At 38.5% G+C, this 24,523-nt stretch overlaps 1 protein-coding gene across 2 annotated transcripts; it reads right to left on the bottom strand.

Annotated features, from left to right (window-relative positions):
* Positions 1 to 461: 461 nt before the first annotated feature.
* On the bottom strand, positions 462 to 23,919 carry LOC117295906. Of its 2 annotated transcripts, none has more exons than XM_033778694.1 (2): positions 23,665 to 23,919; positions 462 to 4,162 (listed from the first exon to the last, which is right to left on the bottom strand). In XM_033778694.1, exon 2 carries the CDS (start codon positions 2,728 to 2,730, stop codon positions 1,906 to 1,908), a length of 825 nt encoding a protein of 274 aa, XP_033634585.1. In that variant the 5' UTR covers positions 2,731 to 4,162; positions 23,665 to 23,919; the 3' UTR covers positions 462 to 1,905. The 2 variants fall into 2 exon arrangements, with proteins under 2 accessions (XP_033634585.1, XP_033634586.1); XM_033778695.1 differs by having other exon boundaries at positions 462 to 3,783.
* Between the last annotated feature and the right edge of the window lie 604 nt (positions 23,920 to 24,523).

Raw genomic sequence — 24,523 nt, 5'->3', positions numbered from 1 at the left:
AACGAAGTAAACAACGTGAAGTTTCAACCCATGAATTCAAATTAATTTATGCATCACTGGAATGACGTCATAACGGTGGTGTCATTTTACCTCAAGCCTAACAGTCACCGTTGTACTAGTTTAAAGGGCGGATACCAGAGCTTAATGGGCACCGTACAACATGTTAATCTGACATACATTTCAAAAAGGAATCTTTGGAAACGTCGCTAAAATGGTTGCTGATAATTTAGAGAACCTTCTCATGATTAAAATAAATTCCTGTGCGTGTAATAAAACCTCGAACTCGGCTACACTTACATATTACGAGGTTTTGGAGAAAACAAAATTAGGCAACTTTTTGATTTCCTATTTTGTATTTATTTCATAAAGCCTTTAATTTAGGCATCTGAAAGCACACACATTTGAGCAACAAGGGTGTTCTTTTAATTATTCTCTTGCAAAAATGTTCACTGTATTGTTATTTTATGCAGTGGGGATACACAACTTGAGAATACTGGTCTTTGACAAATTATTGCCAAACGTGTCCTGTGCCTTTAACGGTGACGTATACGTTGATTGATGATAATAAACTCTGAACGAAATCCTTAAATTGATTAGTATATTCAAGCATAATAAATTACTCGATTGTGGTTAAAATCAAATAATATATTCCTTCACGTTGACAACAAACAAAATAAAATGGCAAACAGAATAAAATGGCAAACAGAATAAAATGGCAAATGATTTAACAGTATAAGTTAAAAGGCAAGTACTACATGTACGTCATATGCCTAATTGACCAATTAGAATCCACGTAGTGATTTCTTTTCATGCGTTCACCTCGTGACACGCCAACACCTTGGAACAACATTAAAGCAATTAAAACCTCGTGTAATTCGAGATATACAGTACTTCATGCGAGACTTTTGTCGTGAGTTTTTCAGAGGCACAAAATAAGAAAAGTATGAAGTTTATTTTGGCGGTGTTTGAGTGTACCTAAATATAAACTAAGCTCACATCGCTTTCCAGTCGACTAGAACATCTATATACAGTGCATAAAGCGATTGAACACACGTCTTCCAGACATTTGATACTCTGTTCACATTTTTAAATAAATACAACGGTATACATTTCTCTGTATATATACATTATGTAAATTCATTTGACGTGGAAATTTATAGACAATAAAATATTCATTTTGAATCAGTAGATATATACATAGATTATCGTCCATTTGAGTACACTCATTTACTATTTGTTGGTGTTTTTAAATAACGATTATCATAATTTATTATTGTTGAGGTTTTCTAAGCACATTGCCGTAATATTTAAATGAACGTCCGTATGCAAGGACTACAATGGCAAATCAATGAGCAGGGAACCAGACATAGAAGATAATACATCACGTACAGCATTTAAGCTGGTAACCTGTCTTGACTAAGCAAAGTCATTAGATTGTTAAGTATGTTTGTGTGTATAGACAATCTCAAAGAAACCAGTCTATATGGAATTTATGCAAATTTAAATGTCCTGATACAATTACTATTTAAAAATAATTAAAATGAAATCACATAAGTAAGCATCCACGCTCAACGATGATTGGTTTATGTAAAATAAGGCTTTTTTTGCAAAAATTACAGGCTAAACGCGAATCCAGACACTAGGTGTGAACAACAAGACAATATAATATGCAGTGAAAACAATAACATTTCTAGCATCGTTTTTACGTTACACAAAGGTTCTATGTACAGACATTTGTAATTGACATTTTGTTGCTATTTCAACGTTTTCTAAACCAGCAATGATAACTTCACATGTATTGTTGTATGGATGTCTTTATTCAGTCTTTACTACTGTAATAATGTAAACATAGATTAAGTCAGCACCCGATTTGCATTTCGTGGTATGAGCTGTTGTTATCAGGTGTCATGCAGATTCGACTGCTAGGGGTGAGATGTGCATGATTCGTTTGTTGTCACCAGAGTGGTGGGAATGAGTCGGTGATAGGACATCGCCCCCTTGGGTTGCTTCGTCGGCAGACCACGCGTCGCTGGATGCGTCTATGTGTACCATTGCGTACGTAGTCCACGTGTTAATGTCATGGTTATAGTCGGCTTGGAAGTCAACTGACTGCGTGTCGTCGCTGCATGACGTCTGGGATGCGCTCTTGGCTTTGGTATCTCTAAGTTTGGTGGTCAGGCTGTGTGCTGGCGACGGGCTGGAAAACCTCCTATCCCAGCCGATGACGTCATGACGAGGACTCGAGCACCACGAATCACCGGAGCATCCAATGCGTGGACTTCCTTCGTCCCCGGAGCCGTACAGACTCAAGTCTTTCTCGGCACTGCATTGGGAGCCGGACTTGACGTCATTTGAGAACAGGCAATCGTTCCGGCACTTCTTCGGCGAAAAGGCACATTTGGTACCATTCAAACCATTGCGAACTGTCACAAAATGCGAGAGGGATTTACAAGGGCTACAAACGGCTCGTGGTAAGACTACACCGTTGTCACAGCTCTTCGCGACGCACACCGCTTTCTTGACGACACGCTTGCTTTTCTTAGTCTCTTTATCAGCCGTTTGTTTGGCCGGCTCGTCCAGATAGGATGAGACACGCTCAATTTGGTTCAGCACCCCTTTTAGCTCCCGAACGACAGTGTTGAGCTCCAATATCACTTTCTCTAAGTCGGTTATTACCACGCCAATCTGCTGCTTCACCAAATGTTTACGACGCTTGTTTTTCATCGCCATAATGCCCCACTTACAGCATCACAAAATACAGTGTTGAAAGGTTGTCAAACCACGGATGAACGAAAAACGGGCATGCCAATTTCACGCACGTGAGATTTTTCCACGGTTTATTTTTAAACTCATTACGGAGGGCTTATAGATGAGCGAAATTACCACTTTGAATTCCCGTGAAATTGTTTCAGTTATGTTCAGTCACCTGTTAAGACTGTCCTTAATGAGATTTGAGCAACATAGTGGCTCGAGCAGGCGGCTAGATTACGCGGGAGAAAAATGTTTCTTGATCGTCTGCTCTCTCTCTCTCCAGGGCCTCGAGTGAAAAATAAGACTCGGTTTATGGACTAGACTCTTAAAGTTAGAACTGGTTAGAATGATCCACACACGAATCACAGGGGGTGTCTAACCCTCAGCAGGGAATTCCCACGAACGGGTAAAAATAAATGCGTTGATGAATTGAGAATTGTGTGGCATGGGACAATGCATCGGGGGAGATTGTAGGAAATGAAGGGAACAGGAGTCCGGGAGGCAATCGCGCCTCTGGCCCCCACTGAGTGGCTTTGCATAGATTAGGGGTAAAACAAAATCAGCCTGTCACGAGAGGTTGATCCAACCTGGAGAAATCCTAGGAGATCAAGGGAATATTGATGATCATCGGAGACGAGTCAGGAGGATGTTTTCATCGGTGTAAGGTTAGAGACGTCTGGGGCTGTCATAAAAACAACATAAAAAACCACGCTGGGGAGATTTCCACTGAAAGTGTGCTGCCATGATTAAATACGGGTCGAGTTATCCCCCAACACTCTCCTCTCTCCGCTCGATTTCCGTTGTAGTGTTTCTTCTGAAAATGTTCCGTCACTTTTCGGCGGTGCGCTGTGAAAATAAGAGTCTGTTTTGGGGGCCGGTCATGTTCCAGAAGACGATGCAGCGGGTATTTTATTGCTGGCTGCCGGCTGTAATAATCCACACAGGATTCCTGGTGTGCCTCGTGCGACGTGTCGCGATAACTCAGTGTTATACCACCACGCGGGAAAGATGGGTGAACCTGTCACTCTGTTGCTAAAAACCGTGGAGGTAAAAAAGAAAAGAAAAACTGCAGCTGAAAATATTATTTTCCAATCTATTCCATCTTGAAAATTGAGTCGTCTTGTCGACTGTTGCTACGCTCTGTCATTCCTGGGTATAAACATCAGTAGTGTACCACCACAGGCAACTGAATAATCGCGAACTATATAACCACGGATATAATGCGGTGGTATGCTAGGAGTGAAGAGCCTCTAATACGCAGCCGCACATAATCAGTGATAATTGGTTCCCTGCGAGGTGTTGTTGGTCGCATCCATTTTCTCCGTAACTCAATTTCGGTTACGGTGAAACGTCGTGCTATATAATGTGTGTACCCCGTGTGAATGGCTGATTCGTTGGTTAGGCTTCATATCTGAAAAACAAATCGGAGGGGATAGTTGAATGAATTAATTAACATGTATATAACGGCCAGGCCAAGGACTCTGCTGAAGTAAACAGGATAGAATCTCGAATAGAATATCTTTTGCTAGATAATCAGAAAAGAAAACCGTCTAAAACAACCTGCTTGTTTTGGTATGCTTTTTCAAACATTTTTATGAATGTGATGGCCAATATTAAAACAAAAACAAATTAATTATAAAAAAAATAATTAGACTGTCCAAAAAGGCTGTTTTAACTTTACCGCGCTGGAGAGAAAATAAGACGGACATTTTGTTTTTAATCTGAACCCGTGCCGCCATATTTGATGAGGGAACGCAGTAAAGATGGCGGCCTAAAAAATGATAGCTCTTTTTTTATCTGGAATACAGAATAGAAAAAAAGGATACATATGACAGCGAGGGTTGGTGCTTCAATATAGTCAGGTACCGCAACTCAAATCGGCTTGTACATGTATTGCATTCAGGTTTCTAGACACAAGGTAAAATAATACAGCCCATCAAATGAACCACTTACGTATTGTACGATCGCTTTTTGAAAGTTCGATAACTCGACACGGATCACACTTACGTGTTGTACGGTCGCTTATTGAAAGTTCGATAACTTGACACGGATCACACTTTAAAAAAAAAAAAAAAAAATAGTGAACCGTATATTAGAGGCATGGCCGGGCATGCCTATAGTTTTACAAGGAGCATTCCGCCACTGATATCCAGTCTATATTCCATATCTTTTCCCACAATTTAATGATTAATGAGCGTATATGCCAACATTCATCGACCACAAACGCTAAAAATAAAAAAGGCATTGAGAGCTAAGGATGGCAAAAGAGAAAACAAAGACAAAAAGGGGGAACCAAAAACAAAGAAGAAAAAAAAACCGCTCAGAACTCAACACCATACTTGAGATATTTCGCATCCCTGACCGTACGGACGGGGCTTGACATTATAATGCAGGACTTTATATATACCGCGCTCCTCATCAGAATTTCAAGGGGGGTTCTTGTCAGTGACCGGTGAAATTGATGCCGTGCCGTAAATCCCGAATCCCGAGCCTCTCGTCTTACCGGGCTTCGTGGCCGGCTCGACCCCGCTCTCTTATCCCCCACAATTAGAGCGATTGAACACGGCTGTTAAAGTTACCAAGTTTATCCGCTCTATAAAAACAAAAACAAAACCGAAATAACAAATATCCAGGCGAATTCATTTCTTCAGTTTTTGCTGTTTCAGATAACACCAATCCATTGATTGTAATAGATAGAAAAAAATATGTTTTGAAAAGTGGAAATTTGATATTATGGTATGGGATCTTAGATTCTTAAAGAATAACAACTCCGGACGAAAACTGAGAGGTTCCGTTTAGACTGTCATCTTGCTGTAATGTAGATTTATTTTTGGCTATGAAAGTTATCATTTTGACACCGTCTGTCGAGTATAAAGCAGCGGCCGCTTATACAAAAAAATTAAACACTAATCTCAAGTGAGCATCGCATGATTCCGCAGAGATTTTTTTCAGTCGAAAATGAATCAAACAACGCAAGAATCACTAAGATATCAACAGCATCTAATTCCCTAAATTAGTTAATTAATTAATTATCTTGATTGTTAAACTACCGCTAGCTAAGAACCTTTTTAAATTTAAGAACATTAACTTGAAAGCGATTTCATTAAAATCGATTAAACAGAATTTAATTGAAATTCCTGTCGGTGAAGTACTGATATAAATCAATTACAATTTTATTTCCACTTCGCACACTTCTTTCTCACGGATATTCTTAGTGTGAAGACAGATTTTTTTTTTTAGATTGAAAAAAAAAAAAAAAAAACAGAACAGCAAAACAAAATAAAAACTAAAACATAATTCTATGTTTTACTGCTGTATATAACGTACGAGTTTTTCTAGCGCGCAATGTGCGCATGCTCAAAACTACGAAAACAATGGAAATAGACCTTATCGCAAATACCAATGCGCAAGCGCAGACTGTTGAATGAGGTGCATTGTGGGATATATATGGATCAAACTTGGATACCAGCAAGACCACAATGCACCTAATTCCAAGCTTTACGCGCACGCCCCGGTATTTGCGAAAAGGTCTATGGAAAATGAGAGTCTGCTGCCACCTAGCGTTCAAAAGTCTTCCATTTATTTAGGCGTTTGGAAGAATTAATGCGGGTTTCGTCTTTAATGTTGACACTGAATCTTATAATTTGGTACGGTATAGGCGATATCAGTTTCATTTATCATTCAATAATTATTTGCAGAATCAAAGCTTTTGCTTTTAAAATTCCCCAAGCATTAGAGTGTTAGAATCTACATAAATAAAGAAGGGACAACAGCCTGATCTGTTCGAAATTGCGAGACCAAACCGGCTCTTTTCAGAGCCACCACTCCTTCTAAAGAGATTTTACTCATGGTTCTACCCGCAAGTTTACTATTCGTATTTATATTTATAGTTACTCTTGTTCTCCACACCATGCAAAGCTTCAAACACCATTTACAAAATGACTAGCAGAACATACAGGGAACCAGAAGATTGTTATAAACATCTCATTCAGACTCTGAGCGGCTGGAAATCCTATAATGAGAGAATGTTGCATTCAGGATAATTTGCAGCGATGCCTGCTCATACCCGTCCTGTATAAGATTCAATGTTTCAAAATGCACTTTAATTCCCGCGAGAACACGAGATATGACGTGTGTTACATCCCTACACTGTGTACAAACCACAAAATGTAAACACAAGTATTGTTGATATATCAGTTGTAATTTGTCCCCTCGGGCCCCGACGGCTTCTAATAAATTGAGAATGTAGATCCAGCTTCACATTCGTCTTCGGTATGTCATGCTTGAAGGCAGTGGACACTATTGGTTATTAGTCAACATAATTATTAGCATAAAACATTACTTGGTAACGAGTAATGGGGAGAGGTCGATAGTATAAAATTGTGTGAGAATTGGCTCCCTCTGAAATGACGTAGTTTTCGAGAAAGAAGTGAATTTGATTTCGAGAACTCAGGTTTAGAATTTGAGGTCTCGAAATCAAGCATCTGAAAGCACGCAACTTCGTGTGTTTTTTTCTTTCATAGTTATCTCGCAACTCCGATGACCAATCGAGCTCAAATTTTCTCAATTTTTTTTTACTTTTTTGCATATGTTGAAATACACAAAGTGAGAAGACTGGTCTTTGACAATTACCAATAGTCTCCACTGTCTTTAAAAGAACGTTTTTGGTAAGAAACAAACATCGCGAAGATCACAGATTTACAACAAACTTACACGGTCTAATGATGATGATAGTAAAAATCATCTTTTTTGAATATTTATGTCTAAAATATCACATTTAATGTGAATTAAATAATCTAACTTCGCCTTTGGAGTTCATCCAGTGAGCAGTGAGCGTTTTATTCATGTTTTTTTTGTTTTCATTCTATGTAATGCACTATTCTCTCGTGACCTAGATGGCCGATCGATCTCAAACTTTGTCAGTTAATGTACTTGGTGCATGGACAACATAAAGTGCTTACACTGCCAGCAACTGTTTTGTTAGCAAAACCAATTATGCAATGTTCCTTTAAAGGTCACAGCTCGGTTTGGGTATAGGTCAGTATCTGTTGCAAACTTGTTCCCCCTAAACGTGGTCGAATCTCACGCCATTGACTTTGTGCATCCATCCGGGAATGTTATATCAAGAAGACGATTGCACGATTGCAATGACAGTATAGGCGTAGTTCTGTAAGAATAAATAAGTTTATCATTTTCTGTCCTCCCTTTAATTCACTCTAATTCGAAGAAAGCAAGCGCCTAAAGCAGTTAAAACAAGTAGTACAAAACACCATCCTTTTCAGAGTTTGATTCAAAACCCACCTGCAGCGTATGCAACGCTTCACCAAACTCCAGTACTAAAAAAAAAACTGCAAATTTGAATTGTAAATCTCTAAATCAAATTGCCCCGCTTGTTGTTTTTCTCATGCTTCTGTTTTCTCTGAAGATGATTTTAATTCGCATACCCCTCAGACTTCCATTTCTGACGAGAACTAATTTGTCTAATGTGCCTGCATCATCCAGAATCCTCGCATCTCATATCCACGGAGAGAGAAAACACACTTGTTCTGATTTCGTCCCAGGGAAAAATGAGAGTGGTGAGTTAAGCCCTTCAGATGTCCCCGTATTGATGGACGGATCTTAAGACCAACTCCCTAGTGTGTGAACTGAACGATCGTCTTCCCTTTTGCAAAATTGAAAAAAAGGAAAAGAAAAAACCAGAGCGGGACTTTTACCGATCGTCAAGTCGGTCTATTGTAGTGAAAATATGTGTTGGTCAACGCACTTGAAGCCTGTGCGAAGGGGAGAACTATGGTAACGCCTACTTAGATTTCATCCCTCCCAAGACTTGATATTTGTATAAATTAAGGGACGTGTAAGTAACATGACTTGTCCGCAGTGCGGCTCTCACCTATGCGGGTAGCAAGGGCAAAGACGCAACTACAAGGACCCGCGTAAGATTTGCCTATGGCACCTGGAAGTGAACTCAGGTACCTACGGGATGAATGTATTTATAACCCGGTGTGGCGGTTTCAGTCTTCCGCCGTGTTCAGCTTTCCGGGTGACGTAGTCGGACATATCAGCACGTTGTTCGAACGGTTTTAGCTTTCCGGCGTGTTCAGTTTTCCGGGTGACCTGTCAGATACCGCCGCGAGTACCCTGGCGAGTACTGTAGTTCTCTCAGCAGTGACCCCCAAATTGTTTATATTACGATTCTTTTCTGTGTAGTCACATAATCTCTTGCCCCATCTTTACATGTATTCATGGGTACAACTTTAGTTAGTCACACTCTGCTTGCATAAAAAACAACTCATACGATCCACGCGTTTGCCGCTAGTTGTACTCGACTCGTGGACGCCGCCATGACAGCTACCGGAGGGTAATGGATGACTCAATACGGCACTAAAAATGGACTACTTTCGCTTGCTGTGCGCAGGCATCGCATGACGTAATGCTACCGTATTTGGTCATTCGGAAAACTGAACACAGCGGAACGTTGAAACCGCCTCACCGGGCCCAATTCTTAAAGCTGCTTAGCGGCCGATTTTGTGCTTACTGTGCGATGTCTATTTCACAGCGCTGCTGACCGTAAGCACACGAAAAGGTTTGCTAACCTTACGGTGCTTACTTTACGAAAATAAATGACGTCACAAGATGCAAATCCATGGTGAACGTGCAATATGGCCGCCCAATTCTCTGCTAGCCTGTGAAATACGCTCACGCATTAGCAAACTTTTTCTGCTACAAAGCACGAAAATGTGATTACTGATTGATATAAGCAGCTCTATTAAACTGGGCCCAATTCACCGAAGACAGCCTTGCACGTTGTCTCAATGGAGGCCGGAAATTGGCGCGCTTATGGGGGGAGACTTGACCGCTCTCTTTAACGTCTAATGTAGTCATGAAGTTGATATCCCTTCAAGGTCTAGTTCAACTTCGATTTTCTGGTAGTGTTCACTCGATGTGTAATAATTTCGATTATAAACTCGGTGTCGCCTCTCTACATGATTGGTGAAGGATAATTGTATTGTCAAAGGCCAAACTATTAAACGTAGTAATGATGTACAGTTATGATGTAGCTGGAATAAAGCAGAATATGCCAAAGTCACTGCTTTGCCACAGAAAAATGGTTCAAAAATACACGACTCCTCTTTAAAAATCATCAGGACATTTTGGCTTGTTTGGTTTGGCTTCTGCTGTTACAGTTGTTGTTCTTGTATTCGTTGCTGTGGTAACATTGTGGTTGTTCTGTTTTTAATATTAAGAGCAGTAAAATGAAGTGACGTGATCAACGTTTTCTGTGTTTTTGACCCACTATAACTTTGAACTTCTCTCAGCCTCTCCGATCTGAGTAAAGAAACCTCATGTACAAACTCAAAATGTTGTTTTGTCGGGACCGAATTTGGGGCTCTGCAAAGATGAGGTAATGTTGAGTGCCGCGTTCAACCTTTTGATTTATACGCAGTCCACACGTGCGCTTGGTCGGCCCCAAACAAGCCACGCGTCCCAGAACATCGCCATGTTTAGTTCAGCTGCTGTTTTCACGGCTGACAAAAAATATTGAAAGTACAGATCCTGCCATGTTTTTTTGCCTACAATTTGGGACAATCGTGAATTCCAGGCCGTGCGTGCCAAGCAGTGTTCCCCTGAATCGATTGGCCATGCAATTCGATTTTCCTGCCGGCGACATCTTCTTGGTTAATGGCGTCGTGGTTTGGGGGCGAAGGTAAAGACGGGCGGGGACCAGTCGAAGGAATCGTGTCTTATAGGTGGCATCCCCGAGGGAAATATCTTTTGTTTTAGAGGAGATTGTTTTTGAGATGCTGGACTGTGCGTGGACTGTCTTCCTACTGTAAAACCAAGAATTGTCCCGATTTTGGCGCCAAGTTTACGACCAAACTAATGTGTCTTCTATTATAATCTATTTAGGCCGGCGTTTTACAAAACACGGAGGTTAAATCTTATAAGGATGAGTCGGCACGGAGAAGGATGAGCCGCAAAGGTTGGACAGAGTTTTAATTGAAAGAGGAGTCATTCAATAATTCATGACTCGAGTGGGTGGAGGATCTTGGAATAAAGTTTCAGATGAGTTGGATCCGGGAGAGGTCGTGTGACTTATGTCCTGTGAAGTTTCTTTAGGGTGTGTACAAATTGCGTTCAGAGACGCACACACTTTTGGTACTGAAAAACCAATATGAAGTTGTTAAAATTTGGATCTTGAAATAAAGTTCCAGAAGAGTTGGATCTCGAAAGAGGTCATGTGACTTACCCCATGTGCAGTCTCTTAAAAGACTTCAAAGAAACGTAACACTTTTGGTTCTAAAAAAAAAAATCTAAAGCTGTACAAATTTCTTTCATAGCTCATTCAATATTGAATTGTTTAGACGTCCCCATTTACTACTCTGTGAACTTAGTGATACACGAAATTAGGTTATCATTAGATCAGATTAAATGGTATTAATAAGACTAAATTATATCAGATTAGATTATATTAGATCATATATTTAGTTTCGATAAAAAAATATTTAAGAAACAGGGTTGACTTAGCGGATTCTTTCCCCCTGCCCTATACCTTTGTGGACCCGGTTCAAATCCCGCCTCAAACTGGGGCCTTGCGTGTGGATTGGGTTTTCAGTCCCTACCGGCTTTGAGTTGACTTTCCCCATGTTTGGTTTTCTTCCACATCTAAAATTTAACATTTTATTCTAAATTCTACTCGTCCTGTTACTGGCACTATTTTCGCTACTATGTGTGAAGGAATAAATAATAAATAAAACAATACTGTATGGGATTAGCTTGGATTTATTTAAATTATAATTAGTTAAGATTAGATCAGATACACAATTTTATTCAGATTTTTAAAGCTGAAATGAAAAAGAAGTAATCCAAACCGGTTTGAGTTCTATACCGATCTCCCAGTTCAATATACTTCGTATAATCATGTTTTTGTTTTACATTCAAAGAGTTGTTGTCACATTTAATTAACAACTGCCCTTACAAACAAAACATAATAACAATCAATATTACATATCGATCGTCCATGTCAAACTCAGCCGAAGCGAGAGACAAATTCTCATTTTCTTTTGTCAATCCCCTAAGGGTAAAACCATCCACCAGCAGCAGTGTGTTAAAAAATGTGTTGGGGAGCAGGGAAGGTCGGTCCAATATTAAAAAATACAGCCCTATAGCGAGTCAAAGTGATGACCTTAAGTGGTGCACGTAAGGGCCTATTGACCCGGTTCTTGTGAGGTCGCCCCATCGGTCATTTAACACAAGTTTTTAATGAACCTTTATTAAAAAATATCGTCAGAGAAGTGTCTGTGTGTATTTTGTTACATCAGTCATTATGATCACCATTCTACCGTGATGTGCATTTTAAAGGCATGGACACGTTTGATAATTGTCGAATACAGATATTCTCACTTGGTGTATCCCAACATTTTGTATGCATAAAATAACAAATCTGTGAAAATTTGGGCTAAATTGGTCATCGAATTTGGAAGAGAATAATGACAGAAAATACCATAGTTGCATAATATTGTTTGCTTTTTCAGATGCATAAAAAAAAGGATGCAGTCGAAGCCTTTTATTATTTGAGTGAGAAATTACCTCTTTCTCAAAAACTACTCCACTTCACAAATGTTTCATACCATCAACAGCTCTCCATTGCTTGTTGCATAGGTAAGTTTTTATGCCAACAATTATCTTGAGTAATTACCAATAGTGTACAGAGCCTTTAAAGTAGGTAGAATACGCACCGTGCATCGAGGGTCGAGTTGGTATTCCAACCCTCAATTGCCCTTAAACTTGCGTCAAGTACTAATTATCACGAGAAACAAAATTCCACCCAAATAATTCCACATGAAAATATAGGAATTGGCTCATCGAAAAATATAAATGTACTTTTTTTTCAAATGCACGTTTTTGCTCTTGACGTTTTACTCAAACATGACGCCATGTTTTTAGGTGGAATGAACTACAATGTTTGGGACCATCTGTCGACGTCATTGCTAATTATCAACAAAACACTTCTTGCAAAGGGCACATAACCTAGCCGCTAGATTAAGCCAATGTACACTCAAAATTGACAAGTATTAAATTCACTGCACACTTGGTAATTACTCAAAATAAAAACTTACTTGGTAACGAGCAATGAAGAGCTATTGATAGTGCACAACATTGTTAGAAACGGCTCCCCCTGAAGTAAAGTAACTTTTTTTGTGTGAAAGATGTACGTTCTCATTCAAATGTAAAACGACTTCAGGCTGGGGCCTGTTATTATGCATCTGAAAGCACACACACAACAAGGGTATTTTTCTTGCACTATTCTTATGCAACTTCGATGATCAATCGAGTCAAAGTTTTTCACATTACAGATTTTTTATTTTATGCGTATGTTGGAATACACCAAACGAGAGTCTTTGATTACCAAAAGGTGTGCAGTGCCTTTAAAGTTCAAAGCTTTAAACAAATCTTTGAAATTATATTTCATCGCTGAGTTGTTTCCGGCGCCCAAACATAATCATTTTTCCTCGAACTTATTTGATTTCCCCTCTGACACAAACTAGCCAGAAACTAAAACATAATGTAGGGTATACAATTCTAAAATGACTCGCCACTCAATTTTACATGAAAGATATCGAACTAAATATACACCTTATATAAATGCATGTGCCTTTCTTCTTTCCCCCTTCTTTTTGAAAAGATAACATGGTGTTCAGCCAACCGAAAATCCAATTTAAAAACCTGGAATAACCGTCTGATGTTTAATTACACCGTATAGACCCAACTCCCATCCCATCCCCTCCCCGCGTCGATTCAAAATTGCCTATGATGAGTTACAGACAGAGCAAGCTGTCATCATCAGTGACGTCACTAAATGTCAACTCGACCCAGCTCCGTTTCATCAATCGATAATTAATTTTTACCAATGATAAGACCCAGTTTCGTGTCATCAAAGCGATTTCCAACGCCACACATTCAAGGCCGTTTGATGGACAAAATATTGGCTCGTCTGTGTGGTTTTTTTCTTCAATATAGGCTGTATTTCTTGTAAAGGTTGAGTGATCAAACACACAATATATTACGCGGTAAAATGAGTACGAACCGATAACAGACGCAAGTTTTCCTTGTGTGGTTACTGGGGTGTGTGATTCGACTCGGTGTTATTTATTATTTCGCGCTGTGACGAGAGGATCAGACAAGTGTGCAAGTTTGCCATTTCGAATATAAAAAAAAGAGCAGTGTATTTGTTTTCTTCCTACGTGGCAGTGACATTATGTGGCAAGCAATTTTGATAATATAAAAAGTTCGTTGTCGTATACTCGCTCAATAGGTGCGATAGAAACCTCCGTTAAGCTTGCGCCTTCATTAAAGGCACTTGAAACCTGTGGGTGTTACTTACCAGTGTTCTCACTTTGTGTGTCCCAACATAATGCATGAACTAAAAAAAACAGAGAAAATTTGGACTCAGTTGGTCATTGAAGTTGCAAGAGAACATTGAAAAATAAACACCCTTGTTGCACAAATGTGTGTGCTTTCAGATGCTAATACAAGGCGTCATGCATGGAGTCTTTTTAATACTTGAGTACGAAGTGACCTTTTTCTCAAGACTACATTACTTCAAACGGAGCCGTTTCTCACAATGTTTTCAATTGATACTAAGTCTAGTTTTTATGCTAACAGTTTTTTTTAAGGAAGCACCAATAGTGTCCAGTGCCTTTAAACAGGGCAAAACTGTGAGAACAGCCGGTCGACGTGTAGTGCCTTCAAGTCGCCTTGGTTGATATTTATAGGTAAAGAAATACAGGGGCTACTGGGTTACATTTTAAAAAGCAGTCATTGATCTGAATGAAAAAACAAGCGACTTTGTGAGAAAGATTCGCTGATGCTTTTACGCGAGTAAGATGTTACACAGTTAGATCCTCAACCCATCTAAAGCCCACCACCTCCGGCAAAATTCCAAGGAAAAAACCCATGACTTAGTCGATAACGAAGAAGGCCCTTTTTGGTTGCCAGAGGTGGAAAACAGAATCGTTAGCATTGCAGAACTGACATTTGGCAGGTGGGGATCGATCAAAGACGATTTTGGCGGGAACTTTACGCGGGAAGAAAAAGAAGAAGAGCAAAAAATACCCAAATTTATCAACAATGGATTCTGCCTTAAATGTTTTGGCAACTAGGCCTACACATTTTGCATAATACCGTGTATATGAATTTATTCTTAAAATAATTGCGTATTCGTAGTGAAATTACACTGACATTTGGCAGGTGGAGATCGATCAAAGACGATTTTGGCGGGAACTTTACGCGGGAAGAAAAAGAAGAAGAGCAAAAAATACCCACATTTTTCAACAATGGATTCTGCCTTAAATGTTTTTGGTAACTACACATTTTGCATAATGCCGCGTATATGAATTTATTCTTAAAATAATTGCGTATTCGCAGTAAAATTACACCCTTTTCGCTCCTCAATGTTTTGTATGCATTTGTAAATAAACCATCTGGCGGAAATTTACACACCAAACCTTTTGGTATAAACTTATATTTACATTATCTATCAACTGTGCTTGTCACACAATCCAAACTTGTTGTCCAAAATGTCCCTATTGTGATTCAGTGTTTTTTCTTGTTAAATAAGGGACTGTAGAAGAATGTCCTCTGGTCTTAAAGATTACAGCTCAGACGTCTTAATGCTTTGCAAATGACCACTAAGTCGCCACGAACTGGCCGCTCTTTCTTCAACTGGGGAGAGGATATCGGTCAATCATAGCTAGAAGGTATACGATCAAACTGATAGTAAAACGTGTTTGAGCTGGTGGATCTATTTCACGTCTCGAGGCGACGTTCCATTTTTTAAAAGGGAAAGTTTCCATGTCGTTGATGGCGCGGAGTTTTATCGTTGCTGTAATTCAGCCAGTGTAAAAAGCAGAAGAGGTGTACAAAGACTTGCTAAAAGTACAATGGATTGCGATCTGATGTCATGCCCGTTTATGGATTGAAAATAAAGCATCTACGACCTGGCCACTTCACTCCCGCGCTTTATATAGCTCGAGTTAATATGAACGGTTCGGGTTTCAAGATGGCGCGGGTTTATAGTATAGGCCTACCTCAATCGTGTACATCGGCTTGTTTTTTTTTAAAGGGAATGTGTACGTGGGGTAACCACTCTTAAATGAATGTTTGGAAGCCCACAGCAGTCTTTGATAGTATAATGCATTTCGAGAAACATTTTACTTAAGTAACGTGGTTATTTATAAAACAAATAAAAAAGACAACAGTTTTATTGCCCCAGATTCGAATCTAAGAGGATTTACCGCCCTTCTCAGATTGTGTACATCACTTTGTCCAGCCACGACACAATTCGCTCCATCAGATCCTGGGCGATATCTCCAAAACGCGGCCACCTTTTGAAATTAATATCCAACATGTTAGTTTGATTGTATACATCTGCATTTATATATAGGATTCGAGAAATTTAACGGATCCAAAATTAATGATATACTTCGCCTTTTAAGAACTTCTGAGTTCTTTGACTTCATGCCGTGATCATCAGAATCCGCGCATGAACAGAGGCAAGAGGGTTTGACCCCCATACTCTCAAAATAACAAAAACAGCAGCAAACCCGATGGAAAGCCAAAAGAGTTGGGTAGATAAGGGCATTTTTTGGGTGTCAGTTAAAAACGATAAACTTGAATTGAGTTGAGGATATATCAAACAGAATTTCAGCTGGAACAGATTCCAGAAGTATTTGTGAGATTTTATAATAATTTCATTTCCTTCTGCTATATACAGTCATAATCGTTTATATAGATTTTTACAGCTATCCGTTACTTTCACAAACATTGTTCGGATATGAGGGGAAATGTAATAGTTTCAAATAATATTGTAGTTTTCAGCAGAATTTTGTGAAATGGTAAGATATTTATTATTAAGTAAAATACATTTAAAACAGTATAGCGTTTTATATAATAATATTATACTGGAAGTCGTGTATACATCGCAAACCTTGTCATGTCGCTTCAATATGCAAGCTTTCAACTGATGTTATAATATATATCTCGTGAGTTCAAGAGATATCTCAGTTTCCAAAAGTTATGTCATCTGACACCGGTATATCAAATAGTAGTTAACTTTAACTACTACAAAGGTCGTGATATATATGTTGCTTCACTTAAAGGGATATTACATAATTGTTTTCGTTAACAAAACAGTTGCTGGCAGTGTAAGCACTTCCCACTATACATAAACTGAAAACCTGTCACGAGACACGAGAAAAAACGGGGGAAAAACCGATAAAACGTTCCCTGAGCGATAAACTCCAAACGGGAAATTAGCTTCATTTACTTCTCATCAAATATGACTTATGCAGACAGAAATATTTCAAGAGATGTTTTCTACTATCATCATCATTAGACCGAAAGTTTTCTGTAAATCTGTGATCTTAGACGAGTTTTTTTCTTACCAATTTTGTAATGTCCCTTTAACCATCGTTCAACCCCGTAAGTGGCGTGTTCCTTTTCGTTAAGCTTCATCACTCAATCGCACCGCAACTGTCCTCTAAAAGCCCCCCAACTAACTCAATTCAACGTCTCCATCAACCAATCCTCCTCACCTTCATACGTTTTAGCGGGAAATAGCACGACGATAGCTAATTCTATAATCCATCGGTGATAAGGCTGTAGAGGTGTGACGTCACCTTTTACTTTTGATCGTGAGGCACCCTTGTTATCTTAAGGTTCAGGCAAAGTATCGGATGCGAGTACTATCAATACAGAGCTTTATATTACCATGGCAACTTCGACAATGGCATTCTTGGATAAAATTAAACTGCGCCTTATGGTGGTTGGTCATTTCTAATGATATACCGGGAGAACAGCATTTTGATTGAAAATTAGTTTAGTTTATCTTGATGTGGTAGTATTTCAGATTTAAAAGAACAGGGAGGGGGCGGTTTCACAAAGATATAAGATTGATCTTAACTGCAAACCAATCGTAGTTGCTACGTTAAGTGTTATGTCACACTACGAATCACGACGGGGATACCGAAAATTTGTCTTGCGATGAATTTTAATGCTTTGTGAAATCGGCCCGGGCCCAATTTTATGGCTCTGCATACCGCCGAATTCTGCGCTTACGGTCACCATTATCTGCTTACTGTGCAAGCGAAGAATGCACACGCACAAACACAAATTTCCTGCGCGGAATTCCCTGCTTCCGTAAGCGTCGATTCTTTGCTTACGGTAAGCATGGATGAAATTGGGTGCAAATGGTTTAATCATGGAGGAAGAAAATAGAGTCTAGTCCCTCTATCGTAAAGGTGATCGATATAATGTTTTGACGCTATGTAAATCAGGCAAACATGACCGTTTTATTTTTGTGGGGGGGGGGAGGTCTTGCAAAGTTGACTCACACTTATTAGATTGAACTTCTTTCATCCACTCGAACATCAACATGTTTTCTTCACGTCACACAGTGTAACTAAATTACATCGCTGTGGAAACATTTCATGAAATGAAAATAAATTATTCAGTCTGAGTATTATGTTTATTGCCCAGTTTTTTTCTCGACAGAACATTTTTTGTTACTGCACGCCTTCAGCACTGTCAGCAGCAACAACCGTACTTGTATATTAATATTTGCACATACACGTCGTCTTTTATTATCTGTGAGTTATGCGAAATGGCGTAACTACTCGTTGCTTTCCCTGCGTCCTCTCTCCCTCTCTCTCTTTCTCATCCACTTTTCAATGCCTGACCTCTTCAAGATATACGTCTCGAGAATGACTCATCCGAACCATGCGTGTGTCATGAATGAATGAATGAATGAATGATGTAGGCACAGCCCGCCTGCCTGCAAGCGGGCCGGACCGTGGCTGGCTTCACCAGTCAATCGGCAGATACAGCTGCACCTCACGTTCTATTTCCCCGGTAAACATTTACCACCTCGGAGAGCATTGTATATGACTACAATTGTTTTTCAGAGAGTAGAGAAAATACCATTATTCACTTATAAAAAAAGTTGTCCCAACCGCCAAGGTGAATACTCGATCTTTAAAGGAACACGTTGCCTTGGATCGGTCGAGTTGGTCTTTAATAAGCATTTGTAACCGTTTGTTATAACATACATTTTGGTTAGAAAGATGTTTTAAAAGTAGAATACAATGATCCACACAAACATGCCTCGAAATTTCACGGTTTTCCTTTTATTTCGTCGACTAACACGGTCGGTCATTTATGGGAGTCAAATTAATGACTCCCATAAATGGCCGACTGTGTTAGTTCGCAAAGTAAATGAAAAACCACGAAATTTCGAGGCAAATTTGTGTGGATCATTGTATTCTACTTTTAAAACATCTTTCCAACCATATGCATTTTATAACAAACGGTTACAAACGCTTTTTAAAGACCAACTCGTCCAATCCAAGGCAACGTGTTCCTATAACCGCATTTGAAAGAAAACTATACCTTTGGTTTTTGGGAACCGTTTGTTGATGTTGTAGGGAATAATTGGGGATGCAAAACTGATATCTTTTTCCATAACCAAAAGTACTTAATATATAATATAATATAATTATATAATATATTTAGAGTTACTGTACTTCTATAACCGAGTTCATTTGTATTACCGTTAATTTTGAGGAGTGGTTACCAAAGGTATATACAATCCCTTTAAAATGTTCAATTGAAAAAAGGGGGGAGGAGACAAAGGAACATTTCCTAACAGAACACAAAATCGTTCCTTAATGATATTTTACACTTCACTTTAACTTCACAAAGAAGAAAAGAAATGTTAATACGTGGAAATGATTTTCATTTAACGGAATAGGGTTATTTTTCTAAACTTATTAACAAATCCAGAGTGTAGCATTACTTTAAAGAAGACTTATGTCATTAGCTATGATTAATATATAAGCCATACATCAACATGTCTACACAGAGTCTACATCGTGGTGCTACCAAATAAATAAAATATATCCAAGACCCCTTCAAATACTTCATCCAGTCAACATTCAATAATCCTACAAACAGCGGTTGCAAAAAAATCGCCATCACTTAATATTCTAAATCATGATGCCGGATATTGTGTATATACCGTTTCCTTGTTATAAAATCACGACCTTACTTTAAAGGTACTAGACACCTTTGGTAATTGTCAAAGATCAGTCTTCTCACTTGGTGTATTTCAACATTTTTTTAATGCATGAAATAACAAATCTGTGAAAATTTGAATTTAACTGGTCGTCGGAGTTGCGAGATAATAATGGAAGAAAGAACACCCTTGTCGCACAAGTTGTGTGCTTTCAGATGTCTTGAATTCGAGACCTCAGCTGACGTCTCGAATTCAATTTAAATATTATTGTAGTGAGAAATTACTTTTCTCAAAAACTACGTTACTTCATAGGGAGCCGTTTCTCACAATGTGTTTTACCATTAACAGCTCTCCATTGCGCGTAACAAAGTGTAAGTTTTTATGCTTACAATTATTTTCGGTGTCCAGTGCCTTTAATGCGAAGCAAAAATGCTGAAGGCGGTGATTAATTTAAACTTGTAGATCGCGACAGATGAATATTCCACGGTGTATTACACAGTAAGGTGTTGAACTTTCACCATAGGGCAGCATCATCTGTTGTCTGCAAATATTTGGTGTGGGTTTTGGGCAGACGTGATTTTCAGATTATAAAAGCAAGACGATAGGCCTAATACGCTCAGTGCAAAATTGTTTGATAAACGTTGGAGTTTGTATTTCAATTTGGAATCTAATATCGCCATCTTCATATAATATAAAGGTCATACGACCTTAATTGGTTCAAAAATCAGTAGAACAGGAAGCGCCATTGCGATATTGCAATGATATTACTACTTTTGCAATATGTTTTGGAAACCAACTTGTTGATGTGAAAACATGCTTGAATATTGGTCCAATTTTATGCAGACTGCGCAATAAAATTTAGCTTTGAATTTGAATACTCTTATGTATTCGAGAAAGATAGAAGCCTTGAAGGTGTTTCACAGAAGAAGAAAAAATCCGATCGTGAGAAGGGGAATGTTAATTTAAAAAAATAATTTATTGTCGAGATCCCAACATTATCTCATGCCCATCGCGGCCATGTACAAACAGTTATTATCCAGTATTTTGAGCATTGTCAAAGTATGTGTTTGGCTTTCAAACAACATCATCTGATGTCTCACTTCTTTTTGCCTCTGTGACCCTCCGTTTCTTTCCAACTGACTGTTTCTGTTTATTATGCTTTGGTATAAAAAGTATATATGTAATTTTTAGCCTTCGAGAAAGACTCTACACATCATAAGTCGCAAACAGCTAGTCCTATATTTTCAAAACTTTTATTCGAAAAAAAATATTTTTAACAACAATTCTTTCGACGAAAATCTGGCCATCATTTTTTTTACAGAATCATATGTGTACACAATACGATACATTCGTTTACCCTGCCTGTTTTTAAACAATATTTCTTGATCTTTTTCTCTCCTTTAAGAAGTGGATATTGAATACTAAATTGCCAAAATACTTCCGAGGAACAACCTAGAAAATTGGAACACAGAGCACGTTATAAGAAAATCACAGGAATCTAATAAAAAAATTCATCGTGTCAAACGCGTGAACACCCATAATGATAACAATACAAACTCATATCAAATGACGCTCCCAATCCAACAAAACGCAGATGCCAATTCCAAATTTTGATTGATGCTTTTTGCCTTCGAATTTTCTGGACAAAATAATTACCCTATAAACCATGTTCCTCATAGCACATCGAAAGAATGAGCTCTGTATTGGCAAATTGATTATAAAGAGTCTGTTCAATAAAGGGAAGGTACTCATTCAATAACAAATCTGGGTCATTCGTTCTCAGGTTCTTTTCAAAGTGTTTTAAAGTGATTGTCTGGCGGGATTTGTTTGATTTTCATTGACTTTTTCGTCAAAGGGGTCTGTTCTTCGTCACTGGTTGACAGACAAAGAAAGAAGAGACAACATTCATATGTTTTGTTTGTTTGTGTTTGCACATGAGTGTATTTCATTAGATGTTGTATCGGGGATATATGAAGAATGTTGTGTTTTACCCATACACCGTTGTTATAGGTAAAATTACTCTCAGTATTTTTTGCAAATCTCGTGGAAACAATCAATATAGACATATTATACTTGGATGGGATTCGAACCCACAACCTTTGCCACTGTATAGTGTCACGACGTCTTACAAAATTAAGGTTCACGGTGGTCTTTATTATGTATAATCAGAGCTTTCTTGCATTATTTCTCTATTAATGTCTTGAATTTATTGAATTGTTTGACTTTTGTAAAAAAAAAAAACTAAAAAAAAAAAAAACATGTCCACGTCCCTGTGTAAACTAGCCTGCTGGATGGGGGCTGCTTCTACATTGTCTAATTTAACATGTCATTTAAGTGATGAGTTTTGCAATTATTTTGTTTCGTTTGGACAAATTTGACAAGTGTGTTGCATATCACATTTTAAAATGTTTTGTTTTTAGTCACTCTTTGAAGGAAGAATACTTTCAGTAAACCATGGAAAGAAAAATTATAAAACTGCAGTTGAGTTGTGGCCATGACCGCGGCCCATAAACAACTCCTTTGTGACAGGGCGCTTTTGTTACGGTTCACCAACGAGCGTTCATTCTCAGCGTGAGATAAGGGTCTGTCAATGACAGCATGAATTTCTAAGCAGATCATGTTGTGCCATTGTGTGCAGCACCTAATAGTATTAATAAAACTGAAATCAAAGCAATCTTCCCAGTTCATAGTTCGTTAAAGAACGGGACAAACTGAATTATAGAACAATACCCCGGGCTAGACTTTATTTGATTTAGTTGCGTTTTAGATGATGGTTCGGGGAGGTGACTTTATCCACCAATGTGATAGATGGTGGTATAGGGTGGAGGTTTGACTCGGAGTCTGCCGTGATTTTGAGCTCTGGTGCCCTTCAGAGGTGTCACCTTGGACCCGGTCGGCTCCGTGGAGTCTGGACCCAAGTCGAGTCACTCTAATTTTAGCGGGCAAATTGTACAAATTATGGATCCTATGGATCTTTGTGAATCACACTGTGATGGACCATCTGTGTCTGTTTCCCAATATTCCCTTCAAGCGACATTTCATGTAAAAGTAACCAGGCTTTTTTGGTACGCGTTCTCGATTTTGTATTGCGGAAAAAACCCTCTTGTTTTTATAAAAACGGATAAAATTGTGCATCAATATTAATTTAAGGATTCATTTTCTATTGTGTTTTTAAAGACTATTTCCTATGCAGATGCTTGTTCATCTACAGCATAAGCTGGCAATATAACGTAAAGCCAGAGACACGCGAGCGTTATCTACAGTTTCGACTTGTACTTGTGTGTCCGCGAATTTATCATTTTTTTGTTGGAGACTTGTATAAACTTGCTAATAATGTATAGATTCGTGAAAGAAAATTCACTTTTATCCAAACAATACGCACAAAAGATGAAGAGCTGAATTCATTCAACATAGTAAATTGCACAATAATGGTGCCTCATTTACGTCTCTCTCTCCTTTAAACATTTTGAAAGACGTTCTCAACAATGCATTGCTTTTGTTGCAATGCTCCAACAAACGTGAATTGTAGAGTTGAATAAGTTATTGCATTATTTACTAATATTTTAATGCAACCAAAATTCTGACTTGAATTAGACATTACTGTATTTTGTATGGCGCAGGGATAGGCCTATCATGGAGTTTTATATCACTGGGTCCCCCCTCCCACAAAAAAAAATAAGAAAAAACAAAAACGTATGCCATCATTGTAGTTAGTTGTAAGGTCTCAGAAAAAAAAACATATGGTCTGTTCACATACAAGCGAAATTTCAATCTGTCTAACGTAAATATAATATGGCACATGTCTGTCTGTGGACGAATTCGTCATACCAATCACCACTTACCTGTACTCGCTGAATAAATTGTCCCGCTTCACACATCGTGTTCTATCTTCCGAAAAGACTACACCCTCTGACTAGGTGCCGCTATATTGTGAAGGTCGTTGAATCAGCGTAAACTGAAGTCCAGATGAGCTAAAGGTTGCGTATAATTTCATCTAAACATTTAATTTGTAGACAGGTTGGCGCAAAAACAATCGATGGAAATTGCACAGTGGGTTGCTGTGAGTCGTCTGCTCTGCAACGACCGTGGCATGACTCGCTCTCTCATCCTCTGCAACTGCAGAAGGCACAGGGGTGTTTGATTGGATTGGAGTTGGATGAACTCGAGAGGGCGCTGTTCAAAAATCCGAGCTGAGCAGGGTGCCACAATGTGTGAAAAGTAGATGTTCTTTGAAACTTGTGATGGTTGTTGTGACTTTTTTTATTACACAGATTTTCAAGAAACGGTATACTACAACATACATTATATTGTTTTGATTTGATAAATTAACACACAAGTGAGTGTTTGTTTGTGTGTTGGTTTTTCTGTGTTGTCTTTGGCGACCCCAAGCGAAATCAAAGTTGGGCACGAAACTCTGTGTGACAGAATCTCATGCCACACCGGTAACACAAATTGCAAAGTCAATAAAGTATACGTTTGACAATTGTTTTAACAGTTCGATCATTCTTTTAATGTAAATGTAGATATTAATAAAATAAACTGACATTTTTTTCAAATGGTTGTATTATTTATCGCCGAAAATATAGGGCATTTACATTTTTATGCCCATGCAGGAAGAATATATTGAATATGTTTTTTTTTTTTTTTTTTTTTTTTTAATATATGGATGCCGTGCGTTCCCAACAATTAATTCAACAGCGT

This window comes from Asterias rubens, chromosome 10 (genome assembly GCF_902459465.1).
Source record: "Asterias rubens chromosome 10, eAstRub1.3, whole genome shotgun sequence".
Classification (NCBI taxonomy): Eukaryota; Metazoa; Echinodermata; class Asteroidea; order Forcipulatida; family Asteriidae; genus Asterias; species Asterias rubens.
This window is presented reverse-complemented; position numbering and strand designations above follow the sequence as displayed.

Coding starts and splice junctions, on each gene's coding strand:
- LOC117295906 (XM_033778694.1), bottom strand. CDS start 2,730: ATGGCGATGAAAAACAAGCGTCGTAAACATTTGGTGAAGCAGCAGATT.